General features: G+C 49.0%; 2 protein-coding genes across 3 annotated transcripts in view; both read left to right on the top strand.

The window, feature by feature from the left end:
* sulf1 (sulfatase 1) overlaps positions 1-14,900 on the top strand; it is a 38,228-nt gene extending 23,328 nt beyond the window's left edge. The window contains exons 8-20 of one of the 2 annotated variants that reach the window (XM_018754310.2): positions 31-159; positions 929-985; positions 2,786-2,921; positions 5,398-5,608; positions 6,225-6,483; positions 7,137-7,233; positions 7,343-7,437; positions 8,557-8,729; positions 9,096-9,238; positions 9,850-9,973; positions 11,856-11,889; positions 12,967-13,020; positions 14,824-14,900. In XM_018754310.2, coding sequence (XP_018609826.1) covers positions 31-159; positions 929-985; positions 2,786-2,921; positions 5,398-5,608; positions 6,225-6,483; positions 7,137-7,233; positions 7,343-7,437; positions 8,557-8,729; positions 9,096-9,238; positions 9,850-9,973; positions 11,856-11,889; positions 12,967-13,020; positions 14,824-14,857 — 1,546 coding nt within the window. In that variant the 3' untranslated portion in view covers positions 14,858-14,900. The remainder of the gene's footprint in view (positions 1-30; positions 160-928; positions 986-2,785; positions 2,922-5,397; positions 5,609-6,224; positions 6,484-7,136; positions 7,234-7,342; positions 7,438-8,556; positions 8,730-9,095; positions 9,239-9,849; positions 9,974-11,855; positions 11,890-12,966; positions 13,021-14,823) is intronic. The other variant, XM_018754311.2, reaches the window with a different exon arrangement.
* On the top strand, positions 14,742-16,330 carry LOC114911303 (uncharacterized). Its single transcript, XM_029254994.1, has one exon. It carries the CDS (start codon positions 14,997-14,999, stop codon positions 15,603-15,605), a length of 609 nt encoding a protein of 202 aa, XP_029110827.1. The 5' UTR covers positions 14,742-14,996; the 3' UTR covers positions 15,606-16,330.
* Positions 16,331-19,775: the final 3,445 nt, after the last annotated feature.

Here is a 19,775-nt window from a genome sequence, read left to right as displayed (position 1 = left end):
TTAAAAATCCCAATGTTCTTGTTTCTGCAGTAATCTCCAGTTGGTGCTCAATATTGACCTTGCACCCACTATCCTGGACATCGCAGGCCTCGACACACCCCCTGACATGGATGGCAAGTCCATCCTGAAGTTGCTGGAGTCTGAGAGGACAGGGAACAGGTGGGCTTATGCTCTTTATTCCAAAGGTATTTCCATTCTCTGTGTCACTATGGTGTTTTGCCAAAGATCAAGACCTCATTCCTAACAGAGATTGGGGTACCCTTCAGGGACAACTGTGCCATTTAAAGAAATAGCAGTTAGAGACTTTTGGGGGGCAAAAACTCAGGAACTTGGGAAGGCTGCATAAATATTTTGTGTAAGAGATTTGCTTGAAAGCGTGGGGGGGCGCGGTGGCGCAGTGGCGCAGTGGGTTGGACCGGGTCCTGCTCTCCGGTGGGTCTGGGGTTCGAGTCCTGCTTGGGGGGCCTTATGATGGACTGGCGTCCCATCCTGGTTGCATCCCCTCCCCATCCAGCCTTTCGCCCTGTGTTGCCGGGTTAGGCTCCAGTTCACCGTGACCCCGTATGGGACAAGCGGTTCAGACAATGTGTGTGCGTGTGTGTGTGTGAGATTTGCTTGAAAGCATTATTTTTGAAACTCAGATATTCTGTCAAGTCATAATATTGGCATGAATTTTCTTTAATGACAGCATCATAAGGAATTTGTTCTTTGGAACCGACCACTCTGTCGTAATTAGATGTTCTGATTGAAAATCACCAGGAAAAACTTAAATGGAACCCAAAATTAAATTTTAAACTAATTATGATTACCCCAAAAACCTTGGAAGAGCGTCAGGCAGCATAATGCAAAGGAGACGTTTAACCGAAAATCCGTGGCAATTTCGTGTTGTCACTATTCCACAGAATTTTTGTGTTTTATTGTGTTTCAGATTCAAACCAAACCGGAAACCCAAAGTCTGGAGAGACACATTCCTGGTGGAGAGAGGGTAATGCAGGCGTTTATTTAATTTCTCTGTTTTGTTCTGATACCATGGGGTCCTTTTAGTCCAGTGGAAACCCTTGACACCCCCCTTTCGACGTACCGTCTTACTGACGCTCTAGTACGTGCAGCGCTACAGCATCACCTGTTGTTTAGGGTCTTTTGCAGGGGTTTTATGAAAGTGCAGACGGGCGAGGCAAGCCGGGCAGAGGGTTTGGAGGTGGAACACGGAGACGAGTGCGGTTGGTGTTTAGTTGCAACATCTCACACAAGAGGACACGGGCGCATCAGCTTAACAGTGAAGTTGTTTTCCTTTACCGGCGCAGGAATGAACCTTCACCTTCAGCCCATGGCATGATGCACATGACCAACATGCCCATGAAATGTGACATGACTCTTCCAACACCCCATTCTCAGCCCTGATCCAGGGGATACATTTCTCTGCCACAATGGGATTTAGACACACACTATACAAACAAGCTGTCATGGCTCGGGGTATGATGTTGCCTGGAGAATGACAGGAAGCCTCACTTGATACACACGCAGGACGTTTCACGGGACTGTTGGCAAAGGAATGCAGTCTCCACCTCTGGGGGACCGACATATTTCTCAGGAACCTTAGCCGACCTTCCCATGAGCCCTGGCAGCTCCCAGCGACGTGGATGTAGCCCGCCCCTAAAAATGTACTGCGGGGTGGGTTGAGGTCAAGGGGGCAGGAGAAAATACTATCCAGGGGTCCTTTTACACCGCTTTTTCTGTATCACTTATCAGCCTAAGCTGTGCTAATGCCGTGGGCGCTTTGTACAGAGTACAAGAGCTCAGAGTCCCATAATCCCATCAATATCCCAGCGTGGCAGCGGGGGCTGGGAGAGCAGGGCCGACATTCCGACTGTCACCGGCACTGTCAGCGTGCGTGAAACCGCAGATCATGTAACGGGAAGCCCCCCCCCCCCCCCCCAGATTTCAGATTCCACATGAGCAAGGTGCTCTGGACTCTGGATGAATCTCCATGAGAGTAATGCTTACCTCCTGCACCCCCATACAGGAGAACATATAGCAAGCAGCCTGGCAGAGAGGAGATTACCTCCTCCTGCTGTTGCGTGGGACGACCCGCAGTGCACCGCTTGGACAAAATGAAACTGCGCGACCTGGGCTCGCGGCGCCATTAATCGCATGTGGTTATGAATGCTCTTCAGGGTGTTTCCACTTTGTGAGCGACAGGGTTAGGAATTCCCGCCAGTTCTGTTATTTTGTGCAATGGAATGAGATGGAATTGACTGGCACCCAGTCCAGCCTTTGGCCTCAGTTTGACTCATCCAGATGTGTCAGTGGCATAAATACAGCAAACAGAATCGCTAAAATGGAAAGTTAGACCTCGTGAACAGTATGAATACCTTCCCTGGCTATTCACTCCGGTAACTTGCGTCCAATTCCGTCGCGCTCAAGTGGCCAAATGGTAGCCGTCGCAATAAACCGTCACGCAACAGATTAATCTGAGTAGGAGTGAGCTTTCCTTCCTGTCATTTAATGTGTTACGGGAATGTAGCGGGTGCTGGTGGGACTTGAGAGTGGAAGCTGTGGAAGGGGGTCCATGCCAAAGAAGAGGTTAGGTGGTTCACCCAGACACGACCTCAGGTTGATATGAGTGCACTGCCCAGTCTTTCCTGGCACCTAAATCCACAGCAGCTTAACCGCTGGGCCTCCCAGCCACGGCGCTCGGCTAAAACCCCGACCATCCCGACACCCAGACCGCTTCCCCGCCAGCTGAATGCCAGGAGCCCTCATGTGAACCCCCCGTGTATTACAGCAAAATCCTCCGCAAGAAGGAGGAGGGCGCTGGGAGCCTCAGCATGCAGCAGACCAACAGCCTGCCCAAGTACAGGAAGGTGAAGGAGCTGTGTCAGCAGGCAGAGTTCCAGACCCCATGTGAACAACCTGGACAGGTAAACACAGCCCCCAGCCAACAGGGAGCACACTGCACCAAGGAGAGCTATAATGGCCAGAAGTGCATTAAAACATCTTTATAAGCCCCCCGTTTCTGCGTCCAACTCGTTTGACCTGTCGCTGAATGGGCCTAAAAACGTATTACATGTTGTTCCACCTTGGATTTTTGCTGTTGCTACAGGGTGACAGTCCTGAGTGGCCTGACTTTAATCTCACCCTCTCATTAGATTAAATGCATTTAAAAGGGTGTAAAATCCTTCCACCTGTGTCCCCCTCCCTTCCCGACATGTGCTGAAGGTTAGTCTCTGTGGCAGCGATCCCAGAGCGTTTTAAAACTCCAGGAGCATGGAGGTGTTAATTGCCTGTTTCTGCTGCCTGGAGAAAAGCGCTCAGACAACGACTGCAGCGTAATTTAGGAGCTCATCTGAGCTGCGGCTACGAGAGGTTCCCTTTCATCTGGGGTCGTTGGCAGAGCTCGACAGACCCTAATTGGGGTGGAAGGGAATGAAATAGTCCTCAGAAATGCTAATTCTTACAACTTCGGGTATCATGAATAAGGATGTGCGATTTTGATTAAAGCTTGTTAGAACAAAATACTTTCTAATATTTTTTTTTTTAAATAGCTAAGCTTATGCGAATGAAGCTTTTAACAAAGAGCTTTTAATAATTCCTGCTGAGGACCTCCTTTTGCAATGCGTGTGTGTTTCCACCCTGGCCGAGACATTGCTAACGTCCATCCGCGATACTAAGCCCTGAAAAATAAACGGTAGGGGCAGCAGGCTGTGTAGTAGTTAGAGCCATTGACTTCCAATTAAAGAACCAGAATCACATCGCAACTCCTGCAATCATGACCCTCCAGCAAAGTAATTACCCTGAAGAAATATCCAGCTGTATAAATGACTAAATAATTAGGATAATATGCAAACCTAACAGTATTTGTCTGTGATGTGAGTTGAACAGTCCAGCATGCTGGGTTCTAGGAGAGATACGTAACACCGGAGAAATTAATTGATAATAAAAATCCATGTGTGTTTCAGTAGATAGGGGGCCCAGTGGCGCAGCGGGCTTGACCAGGTCCTGTTCTCCGGTGGGCCTGGGGTTCGAGTCCCGCTTGGGGTGCCTTGCGATGGACTGGCGTCCCGTCCTGGGTGTGTCCCCTCCCGCTCCGGCCTTGCGCCCTGTGTTGCCGGGTCAGGCTCCGGTTCGCCGCGACCCCACTTGGGACAATTGGCTTCGGCCAGCGTGCGTGTGCTTTTCAGTAGTACAGTGTGTAAGTCTAGTAACTTGCAGGCCTTATTTGTTAGCAGACAACAGGGATGAGTGGAGTGAAAACTGTCCCAAAGTGCAGCAACCTGAAGACACACACCAAAGGATGTCATTTACATGATTCTAGGAAGTTCAACTGCGAAAGTGGAAAAGGTTCCACAGCCTTTACTGCGAAGTCCATCTTTGCGCAGTGTGTGTACAGTTCAGACCTCTGTTTGTGTGTCTAGAAGTATGGTGAGAAATTCACAGAATGCCACACAGTGTTTTGGAGTCACCCTGCCCAGGGAAGTGATTCATAGAGGAGAAGGTCTGCACTCTTCACAGTTCAGCATAATTGTGTGATTGGTTGGTGATTCGTTCTGCTTCGTCTACTGAAACGGAACAGGGAGCTTGGATTCCTGTTTCTGCAGCCGACATATTTCTTGAGTTTGTTTGATTTATGCGTGTATGCAGGGTATGTAGGAGCTTGTGGAGACGTAGAGTTAGATGCTTCTGTCCCCCCCCCACCGTCTTGCTCTAGCCATCCCCATCTCTCCAATTCTCATGGATACTTCTCTTGCCGGTAAATTAAAATATGGGTTAAAAAGACTACCTGACTGACAGCCTGGTGATCAAAAGGTACTCTGGCTCACGCAAACTGCAATCCTGTGCTGAGCTCTGGAACAACGAACATGGGAGGGCACCACAGGAAATGACATCTGCGTGGTATGGCCATTGTTTAGATTTGGTTTTCCACACTGTGAGCGGACGTCTGAGCTGCGGTCAGGAGCATCGCAGGCCTGTCGCGTCACAGGAAGAACGTAGAGATCAAGGCAATGTTGATTCCTGCGTTGTGGCTCATTGTGGGGGTGCAGGTACATGCTGACAGGATGGCTGGTGAAGGGACTGCTGCATCGCTGCTCTCTGTTTTCATTAAAAGACGTTCTCCTGTTTCTTCTTCTTGATCCTCATCTTATTCCATGTGGATTGTTTTTCCTCTTTTGTGGTTCTTAAATCAGACCCTCATGGGTGTCTCTCTGGACCCCTGTTATTAGGAGACTATGGTGAACTCAGGGAGGTTCAAGTTTTCACACTTTTCTCTGGAGACACATGGAAAGTCAGGTTCTTCATCCTAGAAGGAGGTGGCACATCAGTTGGGGGTGGCAGGGTGTTGTGCCTGATTAGTTGAGCAGTTGATGGCAGATTAAAAATATTGTTTCGCTTGGACAGAAGTGGCACTGTGTGGAAGACATCGCGGGCAAGTGGCACATCCAGAAGTGCAAGGCAGGAACGCTGAAGGAGGGATCGAGGAAGAGGACCAGAAGCCTGCGCGGTCGTAGTTATGACGGCCTCGAGAAGCACTGTGACTGCGGAGAGTCCTTCCGGGGAAGTCGCGGGGTTCGCCGCGGGCACCGCCCATTCCACCAGCCCACTGGCTCACGTAAGTGGCCGTCCTTTTCAAGGAGGCACGGTGGAAGACCACGTTCATCAGAGCGTGTCTCGTCTGCCCTGAAGCTTACTCCTGCTCGAGCTGCGGTGCTATGCAGCCTTTATACTGTGTCTAACCGACAAAGAGAAGCGTGTGTCTACAAAGAGAAGACTAGGCTAAAGCTGAATGAATCACAACAGCATCTGAACACCTCTGGTTAAGTTCGTACTTGTTCACATGTTGTCTCTCAGTAAAGACTGCAAGCGGTCTCACCGAAAAAGAGCTGTTATTCCAGATAAAAACGTTCTAATGGAATTATCTTTGTGAAGAATAACAAAATATTTTAGTGCAAAACTTGTGCCTCTCTTTTTTTTTTTTTTTGACAAGCTTTGGAAGGTGATGTAACATGGTAAAGTGGCATGTGCTTTCACAGGTGTTGTAGAACATAGTTAATGCCCATAAGGCATAATGCACACTGAAGCTGAATGTTGGGACACCACCTAGTGGTGAGATTTTCACCTGCAATGTTGACGCAACCCATCGCCTGACGTGATGCAAGTTGAAGAGTCCAGCATGTTGGGTTCTAGGAGAGATACGTAACAGCACATCCGGTCTGTGCCTCTTTCAGGGTACCGGCCCCGTTTTGTCCACACTCGGGCAACCCGCTCTCTTGCAGTGGAGTTTGAGGGCCGTGTCTACGATATTGACCTGCAGGCCGAGGACGTTGGCACCCTCTGGCCGCAGAACATCAGCAAGCAATACCATGAGCAGGACGCGGAGGGGGACGACATCGACTTTGACCTAGAATCCGACGACACTTCGGAGGAAATGCTGGCAGACGACACCAATGCCGTGGGCTACCCCAACTCTGTCAAAGTCACGCACAAGTGAGTCCGTGCCGCAAGCCTCTGCACGCAAGTCAGCCTCAGGATTTACTACTTCTGCTTTACAGGGTTTCTTCTGCTTCATCATTAATAAACCATGCTTCAACCAGCAGCTTCCCACTGGGACAATGCTCCACCCACTTTCTTTATCGTGTCTTCACAGGTGAACACCTGACACGCATGCATACATATACACATGCACACTATGGGAAATTAAGTCACCAGTTCACCCGAGACACACGTTTTTGGACTGCGGGAGATAAGCAGAGAACCTGGAGGGTACGAACACAAAAACGTCCCACACTGAGCGAGAATTTGAACCCACGTGAAATCGCACGGCCCAGGTGCTGTGAGATGCCAGCATCGCTCTCCTGCCCAGATATGTTCTTATCCCAGCTGGATACTGTTTTGGCTGTCAGTAATTACTTGGTCTTTTTCTCAACAGCATACATGAGTAAAATTGTTCTGGGTTTAAAAAAAAAAAAAAAAGAATCTTAAAATCAAAAATCTACATTTATAAATGGGATAGCAGGTAGCATAGAGGCTGTGGAGAGATTTCTCTGCAACGCAAGGACCAGGCTTCAAATAACCACAGAGAAATGAGTACTTTAATAATGGGGAAAAGCCTTGTCAACCCCTCTCCTGACCCTGGCCAGATGCTACATCCTGATGAATGACACCGTGCACTGCGAGAGAGAGATCTACCAGTCCTCTAGAGCCTGGAAGGACCACAAGAGCTACGTGGACCAAGAGGTGAGCGACATCTGCGGTGTCCCATCCGTCTTGCTTCGCATGGCCGTGCTGAATTTCCACCTCAACCCCTAAACCCCATCAATGAATCTTGCTGTGCTTCCCAATGCAGATCGAAGCACTCCAGGACAAAATCAAAAACTTGCGGGAAGTAAGAGGTCACCTGAAACGGAGACGGCCGGACGAGTGTGACTGCGGCAAGAAGAGGTTTGTCCCATCAGCCCTTCTCCTCCTCTTACTTCTTGTCCTCTTCCACTGGGAAAGGCACGACTGTCTCTACTCAAAGAGCAGCTGCGTGGTGGCTTGGCTCTTGCTCGCCGTCATCATCAGCATCATCGTCATTCCCTGAACACAAAACCAAAAGCATGCCACGAGACAAAATGCATCCCGAGAATAGCCTTCCCACAAATGCGTCATCTGGCTGAGATTAAGCTGCGTCTTCACCTCTACTGCATCTCATTCCTTGCTTGACCGGTGTAACATTTTAGACTCATGATAAAATGTTTTGCGGACTGCCAGCAGCCCAGAGAACAGCCTGGAGCTCTCGTATCCACCTAGAGACGCTTCAGCTTCCCCACAGCTGCAACCTGCTCCTTGCGTGACTGATAGATCCGGGATGGTGTTTGTTCTCCAGAAAGCCCTTGATTGTTGCGTGACTTCGCGGCCCCAGCCAGGCCAGCCAAGGGCTTCTGTCCAGACCTTCTCGTGGGTGCCTATCCAGGCTCAGTTGCTTGACAAGCAGAACACCCTGATGGAGAACGAAGCGCGTCACAGCGCCTCGATCTGGAAGCCATTGTTATTTTCCATACCAATTTATCTGCCGATGTGTTTGGGGGAACAATAGTGAGTCGGGTCGGCTCAGGTCAGACGACCGGAACATGTGCTTGGTTTTCAAAGCAGCTTTATCGAAGGACTGCAGCCTCAGTGTGGAATCAGAGAGGTTATTTGGACCAAATGGTGCCCGCAGTGTAATTATTCCTGGTGAGAGACAGAGACGAGCTGAACGGATCCGTTTCTGTGAAAACCAAACTGCTCTTAAAATGAAACCACCCCAACAGTTACGTCACTTTTCTCCTTTAACTCTGAATCGCTTAATTATTGTTTAAGCAGCCGTTGCAGTTTAGATGTGCGCGTTTTAAGGAAGGAGGGAAAGGCCCCCTTGTTAGATTTAAGTTTAAAATGAATGAAATGGACTGCTGATCTAACGGGCTCTCTCTAATTTGGAGAATAACATCAGGTCAAATGATTACGCGTCATTCCCAGTGGTCGCGGTGGGTGGGACGGCTGTCGTCTCATTGGCTGTCCGTCCGTCCGTCCGTCCGTCAGGGAAGCAGCGCAGGAGGTGGATGGGAAGGCGCAGCTCTTCAACGAGATCCGCAGGAGGAAGAAGGAGAGGAAGATGAAGAAGAGGCAGCGGAAGGGTGACGATTGCAGCCTACCGGGCCTCACCTGCTTCACGCACAACAACGACCACTGGCAGACGGCGCCCTTCTGGAACCGTACGGCAGGCTCCTCGTGCACATGGAAATACACGCTGGCACATGCGCGCACGTACGCATGCGCAATTGCTCTTCGGGCAGACATTCCAACCGTTTTCTGTATTTGTTGCTATGGACATGCTTTGTCTTTCGCACCGAAGCATGGTAAGACACAATTCACCCTGAGCTCCGTTGACCTTTGCTGCTCTCATCTTTCATGGCTGCTCATATGTCCCCCGTAACATTGTGTGTCTCCTACACTGATGTCTTGGCCATCTGGTCTTTCCAAGTCAACACACTTATAACAAGAGGCAAACAAAGTGTACGGATGAATGTCCAGCAGTACACTGACTGCTTCCGCAACCCCCGCCCCTGCCCTGATTGCAGTGGGAGCATTCTGTGCCTGTACCAGTTCCAACAACAACACCTACTGGTGCCTGCGGACCATCAACGAGACACACAACACCCTTTTCTGCGAGTTCGCCACAGGTTTCCTGGAATACTTTGACCTGAACAGCGACCCCTACCAGGTGAGCAGTAGCAGCCTGCTTTCATAGATGTCATGACTGTTGAGTTGTCCAGGCAACAGCAGTTTGAGTGAACACAACAAATGGAAGTTCTAGCAGCATCCTTCCAGAGCACAGATTTAAATCCTCAAAGGTGTTTGTACAGGACCCTAAGAATTTACGTTAATTGTTGCGATGAACTACCAATCTCTATAACTGTGCAAAAACAGGGGAAACGTCAGATCAGCACCAGCACTACTACTACTAATAATAATTATAAAAATCATAATGATAATAATAAAAAATTACATTTATTTATTTAGTTGAAGCCTTTGTCCGAGGCAATTTATAATGTTAAGAGTTCTGTGTTAAGCCATTTACCGTGATATTCCAGTTCAGATAGCTGGCCATTTTACTACAGAAATTGAGGGGAAGTACTTTACTGAAAGGTATTGCAGCCTAAGATGGGATTTGAATTCAGAATTCCGATTGCAAGGCAACTGTACCACCTGCTGTCCCGATGATGCTGATGATGAAGATTATAATAAATGGGGTTTAATGTGGCCAAGGTGATGCCATTCACCCATCTCTGTTAAGCCAGTGCCCCATAACAGACATTTTGCATCCCCGTTCAGCTGACCAACGTGGTATACACTGTGGAGAGGGATGTCCTCAACCAGCTCCATGCCCAGCTGATGGAGATGCGCAGCTGTCAGGGACACAAGCAGTGCAACCCAAGACCTAAGGCCCAGGAAGCAGGTAATGTTTGAAGCATTGTCTGCCGTTCGCCTGCTAGCCTTCAGTGGGACTGAAGTTTATCCAAAAATCCTGCCTTTAAGTTAGAGACGGTCAGGGAGGGTTAAAGAGTGACCAAGCCTGAAGCAATGAAAATGTTTCACCGTTCTGTCAGTAGATTTTTTTTTTTTTTTTTTTTTTTTATGTAAAATTGTAGAAGATTAGGACAAGTCAATTTGGCAATATTTACACCCAAATCGATACTACTCATCAGTGTGAACCGTAAATAACTTGAACCTTCTGTGAATAGTAGTCGTAAATTTCAGTCCCAACTGATGCTGCATGCTGCATGTGAGATATTTGACCTTCCACCTCAGCCTAAATCCATCCCAAGTATCACTGTGGTCTCTCTGAGCCCCACCATCAACTCTGAGGATCAGGGAAAGCCACGCTGGTCTGTTACAGTTAGTGTAAATGTACGCTGTCTTGAGTCACTGGGCTACAGAGTGCTCATCCATCCCACCTTTGACATTCCACCACCCTGTTCTGCATCCTACTTGGGAAATATTTCTAGATTTGTTGTGCTTTTTCTATATAGTTGTACTTTTGTGAGTTTAATTCAGATTTCTGATTACCAAGCTTTTCAAGAACGTGCTGAGCAGTACAATTGTTTAACGTGATGTACCAAGGGGTTTGCCAGTACCACCTCTAACCAGCAACATCATAGTGATAGTTAGCAAACTGAGAAAATACATGGAGATGCATGTAAATAAAGCTCAATGGCAGAATGTTACAATATTTAGGAGTGGTGGTCACGAAGAACTGTCTCACTTCCAGATAATAAACTATGACTGAATCTTCCTGAATTCATTGCAATTGGAACTATGATGTAGGTCGAATGTGACCATTTCCGGTGAAGGAAAGTGAGATACTTGAGCAGACCACATATTTTGGAAGGAGCTCCTGGCGTGGACCACAGCCATAAGACATACTTTCATGACGAAAATGTAAGAAAAATCAACTTACGTTCCTTATTTTGATCACAGACAGAATTTGTGTAGACAGATATGTTTGGTAAGAGATGGTCAAAGGAGCCATGCTGAATATTGCACTAGCTAATCTCGTGAAAAGCTATTACCGTGAATTGGGTATAACTCACCTGCTCTGCCTCATGTCACTTCTCATATTACTGATGCCCTAGTCCTGTGATTAGTCCCACACTCAGGGATTGAGGGTTGATTTCCCATGATGCCTTGAGCAATAAGGAGTCAGCGGACAGTGTTCACAGGCATCACGTCAATGTCGCCGTGCGTGTTGTGACTGCACGTTGGACCTGACGTTCAGTCCATGCTCTGGATAGCTCAACCACCGAACAGCGTTTTAATAAAACTTTTCACATTGGCACCAACCGTTCTGCAGGAGCTGTGAACAAAGCAAGACTTTAATGTAAAGACACTGTCTTCAAAAAGTACACTAAGACTGAAACATTCAAGGATACTTTGAAATGAAACTGTATGCTTCCTGCACCGGTGTTGGATAAAATGGAGCGTGTAACACAAAACAGGTTAACTGGCGAGCAGCGTTTCGGTAACCTTGGAAGATGCGCTGTGAATTTACAGTGATTTTGACTCATTGGTGAACAGTCATTGAATGATCTTCAAAGGGGAAGTCGCCACGGAACTTGCATCCCACGACTCAACAACGTAACCTCCCAACCTTCGTCTCCCTTTCCTCTGTCCTCCTCCACATCTTTTCATCTAACGCCATGCATTTCTTTCTAGGAACTAGAAGCAGTGCATGAGGAATTGCAATGTGTATGTGATTTTTAAACGTTTTATTTCCCCTTTTTTTCCCTTTTACCAATTTTTGAGCATTAACGTAAAATTGCTCTTATTTTCCTAATCAGGAAGTAAAGATGGAGGAAGCTATGATCCGCACAGGTATTCGCCCTTTTTGTCTTCTCTTCAGTGGCTTTCCCATAACTGCATGAGCCGGCCTCGTGTTCACACTAATCCATCACAGCGCGGTCTGCGGCTACGGCTTTGGTTGCATGCCGGTGTGTGTCTCTAACCACGGCTTACCTGTCTTGTAACTAAGGGCCGTAGGGCCCCTGGCGCTGAAGGGGCAGCACCTTTACTGCAGGACTGACACGGCCAGGAACCGGCTCATCCATGACATCTGTTCTGTGCTGCATCTCATGCGTCTTGTTTCAGTGGGAAATACAGCTCAAAAATAGCCTTGTTCATGACCTACCTCACTACACCAGGGAAGCGACTGAAACAATTTCGAAAGCAAACTTTTTTTCATATTCGCACGAACGAGCCGTAAACTGTTGAATTCCCGATTTTTCTCCATCGAGTAACAGAAGAATTCTTGCATCCTAGGTGAACAAAAGCATTTGGTAGCTGTAATTATAATATGCGTAAAAATTGTGCGTGCATGTGTGTACAAAGTAAACTGCATATAAATTGCACTATAATCTTTTGTCATTCTGTATTTTTTTCATCCTTTGTACAATGTGCTTGGTCGTTTTCACTGGGAACATTTTTCCGTTAAATGGGGAGAAGTATATTCTAATAGGAAAAATCCTGCTCTTTTAAAATCTTCTGATCATACCGTCACAAACACATGCATGTCTGAGCTGAGCCTCCAGCGTACGTTCATTGCCGTACCCTACTGATGACTAACAGTTCATTTCGCCTGCTGCGCTCAGCCTTCGAAGCTGCTTCGGGAAACGCGTACGTTGAAACTAACGCCAGGCTTTAGCGCACTTTATAGAGCAAGGTGAGCTTCACGTTAAATGTTTTGGTCTGATAACTTCACATTTTGTCACTGCACATGTTCATATTTCACAAAGTGTGTGTGTGTGTGTGTCTGATTTGACTGTTGGGAGTCATCCTCAGCTTAGCGTGTCCTTCTGTTAGCGGTAAACTGTCTGTAGCGCTCTTGGCAGTGGCACATCCGCCCACCCCAACTTCCCCCTTTGTGACCCTATGTCTCTGGTACCTGCTTACCAGGCTACAGCGGCACCGAAAGTGGTCAAAGTTGAGGAGACCGAGCCTTGTGTACCCGTGAGTCTCTCAGCCAATCAAAACTAACCTCCGAACCCCTGTCTTTGCCCTCTCTCTGTGCTCTTCTTACTTTGCCTCTCGCACCCTGACACCACTGAGTTCATCCACCGCCTGAACAAGTGGGCATGATGCACCTGGAAGCCGCCACAAGTGTTGGTAGACATGGCTAGATGGCACCTTGTTCCCTTTCGTGTTACTTTGCAACGTAAGAAAAAGCAACAAACGCAAAATTATTGTAGCTTCCGTGCGTTACGGTGATTCTTTCTTTGAAAATTTTAGTTGAGTCCAGTTTTGAATAATTTACTTTTTAGTTCCTTTGTCCTTTTAAGGGATCTTTCAAATGAACTGTATTTTCCTCTCCATGTGTTTAAGATCTTGGTGTAAGCGCGGCCAGACGGTTCGGGTTGTGAGTTTCGAGGCAGTTTTGTCATATCAAACTGCAAAAGTCCTGCCAATCACTCGTGGCTGAAAAAAGAGACACGGTAGCTAGGCAGCTCACTCGGTTATTACAATATATTTGTGACTCAAATCCCAGGAAGCGCTACAGTGCATATCTAGCTGTGTCAGAATAGCCGGTAGCGTAGGGGTTAGAGCTGCTGCCTTTGGATCCAAAGGTCAAGAGTTTGATCTCCAGCTCTAGTACCCTTGAGCAAGGTACTTACCCTAAATTGCTCCAGTAAAATTACCCAGCTGTATAAATGGGTAAGTAATTGTAAACTTAACGTTGTGAGTGGCTTTGGAGAAAAGTGCCAGCTAAGTGTGGACAAATTGCTTGTCTTTGTAACCTGCTCTTCTCGCAGTCAAGATGAGGACAAGATCGTTCTTTTCGTGACCTCGTTTTCTTCGAGATTTCGGTTACAGTCGCATAACCCATCCATGAGAAATGCAGGTCCTCAACGACTGGAGAACCCAGAGTCATTTCCCCACAGTTAGTTCTAATTTGTGTAGTTTTGTGCCACTTATTCAACTGAAACCTTTGCCCAGAGTCACTCCCAATGTTAATCTACTTACCATATTTTACCCGTTTATACAGCAGACTATTCTTGCCCTACCAGTTCAAGCATCCAGAAGTTTGCATTCACAGAGCAGTGTCTCACTTCACTAGGATGTTCAGGGAGGAGGAGTTGGTTTCTCCTGCTTTTCTATGGAGTTGTTGCCAAGATCTCCATGGCAGGGAGTCGGCGCTTCACCCTGATGTCTGTCACGTGGTGCTTCAGCAGATCTTACCTCTTGCGTGAATGTTCACCTGTTCAGTTCTCTCTCATGCAACATTCCACGCATAAATACACGCTCCTTTCAGCCCTCTACGAGTTTAATTTCATTTTTCCACACAGGAACATGTGTCTTCCCCATTTCCATTTCCTGCATCGCATCTCTCCAGTCTCTGTCTGGTTCCAGGTTTCCCTGGATATTCGCTTCATTCAGAACAAGGTTTTCGCATTAACACCCTTTGTTGGCTCGCAGTGTCTTTTTAGCTCAATGGGGACAAACGGATAAAAATGGTTTCATGGACACCTGTTTGTAAAACGCGAAACAGAAACGCCGACAGCGCAGGCTCAGCTGTGCTCCCGGAGTCTTGCTGGAAACCTCTGCTGCTCATCGCTTGAGAGAGTAGAAGCTTGCGTGGAGTTTGCTGCCTAACGCGGAGCTGCACAGCGGCGTGCGCGGGGCTCTAATCATCGGGCCTTGACCCTCGCGGCGGCCGCATGACTGCATGACTGGGCATTTGCGTGTGCTGCGCTCGTCCCCTTTGGCCGCGGGACACGCATCCACCCATACCTCCTCTTCTGTCTCCCTCCCCAGCGGACAGCCAGCATGGAACGGACGAAAGGGTTAAGTTGCCCAACTTCACGGAGGACGTCGACTGGCAAGGGCTGGAGGATTTGTACAGCGTGAACGAGAGCCTGTACGAGAGGCGCTACAACTACAGCCCCGGCCTCGACGACTGGACTAACTTCTGGAAGGATGTAGATAGTATGTTTGCACTGCTGAGCAACTTTCACAAACTAAACCCAACAAAGGACAAGCCTGAGCCCACATCGGAGGTGGGATCGGGGGCGGCTGAGCTGGAGGAGGCCAGCGGGGCCGGGGTTGGGGTCCCAGCTCAGGAGGCGCGGACTGTCGTCGCCGCCGCCGCCGCCGCCACCGTTACGCCTGACCCCACAACCTCGGAGACCCGGAGCACACTCCCACCGGCCGGGGGTAAACCGGAGTCTCGGAACGACATCCCCGAGGAGCGGCCCGACGAGCGGAGGACCGCCGCCGGGGACACGTGGACGCGGCAGCTGGAGGAGGGCCTGGACGCGGACGGGCTGGTTTTCAGCGGGAACGGCCTAACCGAGCTGGAGACCCGGCACGACTTCCTGCTGCGCTCGGGCCCCGGACCCCGCTCGGACCTGCCGCCGCAGCCCGACAACGGCGAGCGGGAGATGGAGGAGGACGACCTCTTTCTGGCACAGGGCTACCCCCACCGCGTCCCGCAGACCGCGAGGCCCACAGCGCGGGCCGCGGGGAGCGGCGCCCCACGGAGCACAGCAACAGTACTGTTGCAACCAAATACGGCCCCCTCCAGCGCCACACGCTGACGCCGACGCCGACCCAAGAGGACTAGGGACGCGGCAGCGTGCGCAAGGCCCTGACGTCCTGCTACGACATTCACGACAGATTCAGTAACGACTCATGACGTTATGTCTATTTTTCTACGTGTGCTTCCGGTTTTTAAGAATCAGTGTTATATTAAGATCTTTAAGGGGCTTTTATAAATAAATATAAATAAAATGTCTAAATACCCGAATGCAGTTGCAGTTTAATGCTGGATTTATTTTTTGTAAACCCAAGTGAAAGGGGTCAGACATTAAAGTATGTTTTTAATGTAATATAAATGTTTGTATAAAAGACAGGTTATATATAAAAGTAAACCATAAGAGTGTACGCCACAATGATGGTAACCACTGGTACATCTGAGCAGACCGGTTACGTACTGAAAAAAGCACTTTTGCCGTCTTGCCGTTCTCACCAACCTGACTGCTGTCGTATTTACAGACCCGCCGTTTCGAATACGCTCCCGACTTGAAACGCAGCCGAAAGGTGAGGTTTTCAAACGTGCTCTTGGCTGCGCCCAGTAAGAACAGCTCCGTGACGAATGAGGAGTGGCGTTCTGAGCTTAACGGTCACCCGGCGCGCAGAGCAGTCCGCCTACCTGGCGGTACTGGCGATCTGGGTCCGAGGAAATGGTACCGCTGGGATGCCGTGAGCATCACTGCTGCTCGCTTTTGCAACCTGGTACAGAGGGGCATTATTATGTCAAAACGGGGGGCCTTTAATAAAAGAAAATACTAAAAGCATTAGAACATATTCTGTGGAATACTTTACTTCGATATGAAGCTGTTGTATTCCTTGTATACGTGATGGTCCTAAGCGGCTGGTACGAAACCCATCATCTCAGTATCAGTGTGTTTGTTTATAATGTAGAAAATAAACTGTATAATTAATAACCTACTGACTGCTGGACTCCCCACAAAGCTACATGCGTTTTGGTTTATGGCTGTCGTGCAAATTTAGAGGAATTTTACTCCAATTGCTGTAAATATTTAATCTGTTTTCTAGGAGTGTTGGAACAATTCAGGCTTCAGGAAAGCCAGGGAATTCTTTATAGCTCAAAAGCAGATTAAGATTTATTTCTGAAGGTGCTGTGACTGACATGAGCTCGGAGGTGTGGTTTAAGCGTGTGACTTGTTTGTTTGTTAGGGTTGTGTTTTCTCACTCTCTCTGTCCATTTCCGTTGTTGCCATTGCAGTTTACGTACAGTCTTGATCCCGGTTATTCCGACGCTCATTTTCCTCACGTTTTGAGGTCGGGTAAATCGGGGGAAAAAATTTCGGGAGAGGTTTCGTGTTGACGGGATTGTTCGTACGCACCCCGTGAATTAAACACGTGAAGCCATGCATTTATTTCCATTTTTATTGACAAATAATCAAGTATTCAAGGTTATTTGTAAACAAAGCGTTCACAAATATGTTGTATCCACTTCGGTTCCTGATGAACAACTTTTTTGTGTTGTTTTTGTAACCATTTAAAGTATGGGATTCTTGAAATAAATACAATATTGATATAAATGAAAGGAAAAAAAAAATCTACAGTCTACCTGAATAACCCACGAGCTTCCCCACAAGCCCTATCCGCTCACCCCCCACCCCGCGCCTCACACGAACGCCTCGTACGCCGGCGGATCTGCCGAGAGGAGGTATATGGTTGAGAAATGCCCAGGTATTCTCGCCACGCATCCCGCGGGGGGTTAGTGCGAAGCGCACCGACCCAAATCCGAAAGTCCCGTTCGCTTCCTCAACTCGCCAGAATCGCGACCGCCAAACGTGACGTTTTGCGTGCGGAGACCGGACCGGGGCTCGCGACGGTGTCGCCGAACACAGCGCGGGCGTTTTGGTAATACTGACGGGGGAACAAAGCCAGCTCGCCCACATAGGGCCACAACCACCGGAGTCGGCCTCCGCGGCTCCACTGAACACCGTACTCCTCAAATATAGGCTATATACTGTAGATCAAGCAGGCACTGAAACGTTTTTAGGGTTAGTTCATAAATAGACTATCTAGCTGTGAGTTGTAAGCCGTACGTTAGTCGGTGCTCGATTTTCACTTGCATATTTACATTAATTTCATCAGGGGAGGATGAACCGTGAGGTCTCGACGCGAACGCCAATCGCAGGAAAGCGCTTTTGGAGGGAACTCCAAGCGACTGCAGCCAGCTTCGTAATACCGTCCACAAGATACTCGTGAAAGAAGAGGTTCCCATTTCATTCTTAGGCAAACCTATAGCTGAAAAGGAAGAGACACGCGGACAACTAGCCTATTAGGAAATGCAAATTAGTAATGACACGCATCGACTGCCCTTTCTCGGGGGCATTCTTTTATTTTTTGGACTGGAGAACAATCATCACATTAACTGGCGTTTGTTAGTTTAAAACGATCAACTGCGCTCCGCACGCCTGAATACGTCAGCGGAGGAGTTGCGCTCATTTCCGTACTGACCGCTCGCTCGCGGACGACTGCATAGCTTTGGACGTTCGCAGGCCAGCTCGCTCGTGCAGGCGAGCTCCTTTCCTTTCGCCACATCCCGGGGCGCCAGCCAGCTTATCGAAAAGCAATTTTCCCTGAAGCCGCACTCAGGAAGCGAATAGCGTCAAACCCTTATCGCAGGCAATGAAATGCATTTCAGCGTTGCGCCTTTTTTGGGTTTAATTCACAAACTTGTAGCTCCGCTCCATACTCCGAGCAACAAGGCGATCCGTTTGTACAAACGCGACACGAATACTTTTCGTGATAAAGAGGGCCATTTCATTTCATAATCATTTCAAGGGATGCGAGCGCTGCCGTTAATAAGCCGGACGCGACGACGGTCAAGTCGCGGACCGCGAGCCTTTGACGCGACGTATCGGTCCATGGATGATGATCACAAACCTTTGGGTGACCTCTGTGCGAAACAGCCATTCTGACCAGCAGGGGGCGTCGTTATCCTCACACTCCAAGTCCGTACCGGGGTTCCGCCGTACCGCTAACTCGGACATTACTACATCCGTGCTTACTGCACTAGTCGTCGAACTCCCAACCGAGTACCGAGCTGACTTTACACCCGATGACCAGAACAGCAGCGATAACGTGCGACGCGTACGCGGTGCCGTTTCAACTGACCTGCGATGAATCGGCAAGTTCGGCGTGAATCGTTTGGGTCCTTCGTTTTCCCTGATGGTTTGGTGATGTTGGCTATTGGACTACAGCAGCCATTCATATACGTCCAAAAATGCACAGCATTATTTGGAAAGTTTATAAAAAAAAAAATAGAACCGGTTCCAACGGGCCTCGTTTGCCGTTTACTGCAAGTGTATTTCTAAAGTGAAAGAGAGCGAGATCTCTTTGGTAGCAGCCCTTCTAGAAAGGCCAGTGGCTCAGCAGTCGACCGCACATGCTCACCGTGCCCTACTGGTCCTGCATTTGTTTCTCTCGATCCTGCGGCAGAAGTGAGTTCCGGAAAAATCGAAAACAGCCGTTTACATGCAGGCGGACGTGGCGGCCTCTGACCGAGGGCGGCGTCCGGCGTATCCTCGAGCTCCCCAACTTCGGTCTGGTTTCCAAACCGGTAATGCTTTACGCTATGATTCTGTCCTGTAGGTGGCGCCGTAGGCCGATGCAGGACCTGCACGCCTCCGCGATGTAGTTGCCCTGCGTGACGCACCGCATCTGAGCCTCCGCTCCCGACCCCCGAACCCCGCCCCCCACCCCACAGGTAGAGATCACAGCACCGAGACACAGAACATGCGAGGGCCGCTTGTGCCCCCCCCCACCCTTTAGCTACACCCACTGGAGGGGTGATTGTAGCTTGCCAGGGTTCCTCCCAGGGGGGTAGGGCAGGCCACAAACACAGGAAGTAAGTATGTCCATTTCGGTGTCCTGACTCGGAGAGTCCACCACCCCCAGGTGCAGCGGGACTCGGATGCCCTGGAGGTACAGAAAAGGTCCAGAAACAAAAGGAGGTTTTTATTAAAATCCAGATGGACATCTAAGAGGAGGCGTACCAGAACCGCGCGGCCCGCCGGAGTGGGACGGCGGCACGGCGACGCCCGCAGGCAGCGTCCGATGCAGACAATGCACGCGCGCCCATCTCTGAAGCAAACCGGCAAGGTGGGTGGACCGGAGAGAAGGTACTGTTACGGGGGGGGGGTGCGGCAGAAGACAGGTGTTGCATA

Source organism: Scleropages formosus, chromosome 9 (assembly GCF_900964775.1).
Source record: "Scleropages formosus chromosome 9, fSclFor1.1, whole genome shotgun sequence".
Lineage (NCBI taxonomy): Eukaryota > Metazoa > Chordata > Actinopteri > Osteoglossiformes > Osteoglossidae > Scleropages > Scleropages formosus.
Note: the sequence above shows the minus strand (reverse complement) of the source record. Positions and strands in the feature narration are given on the sequence as shown.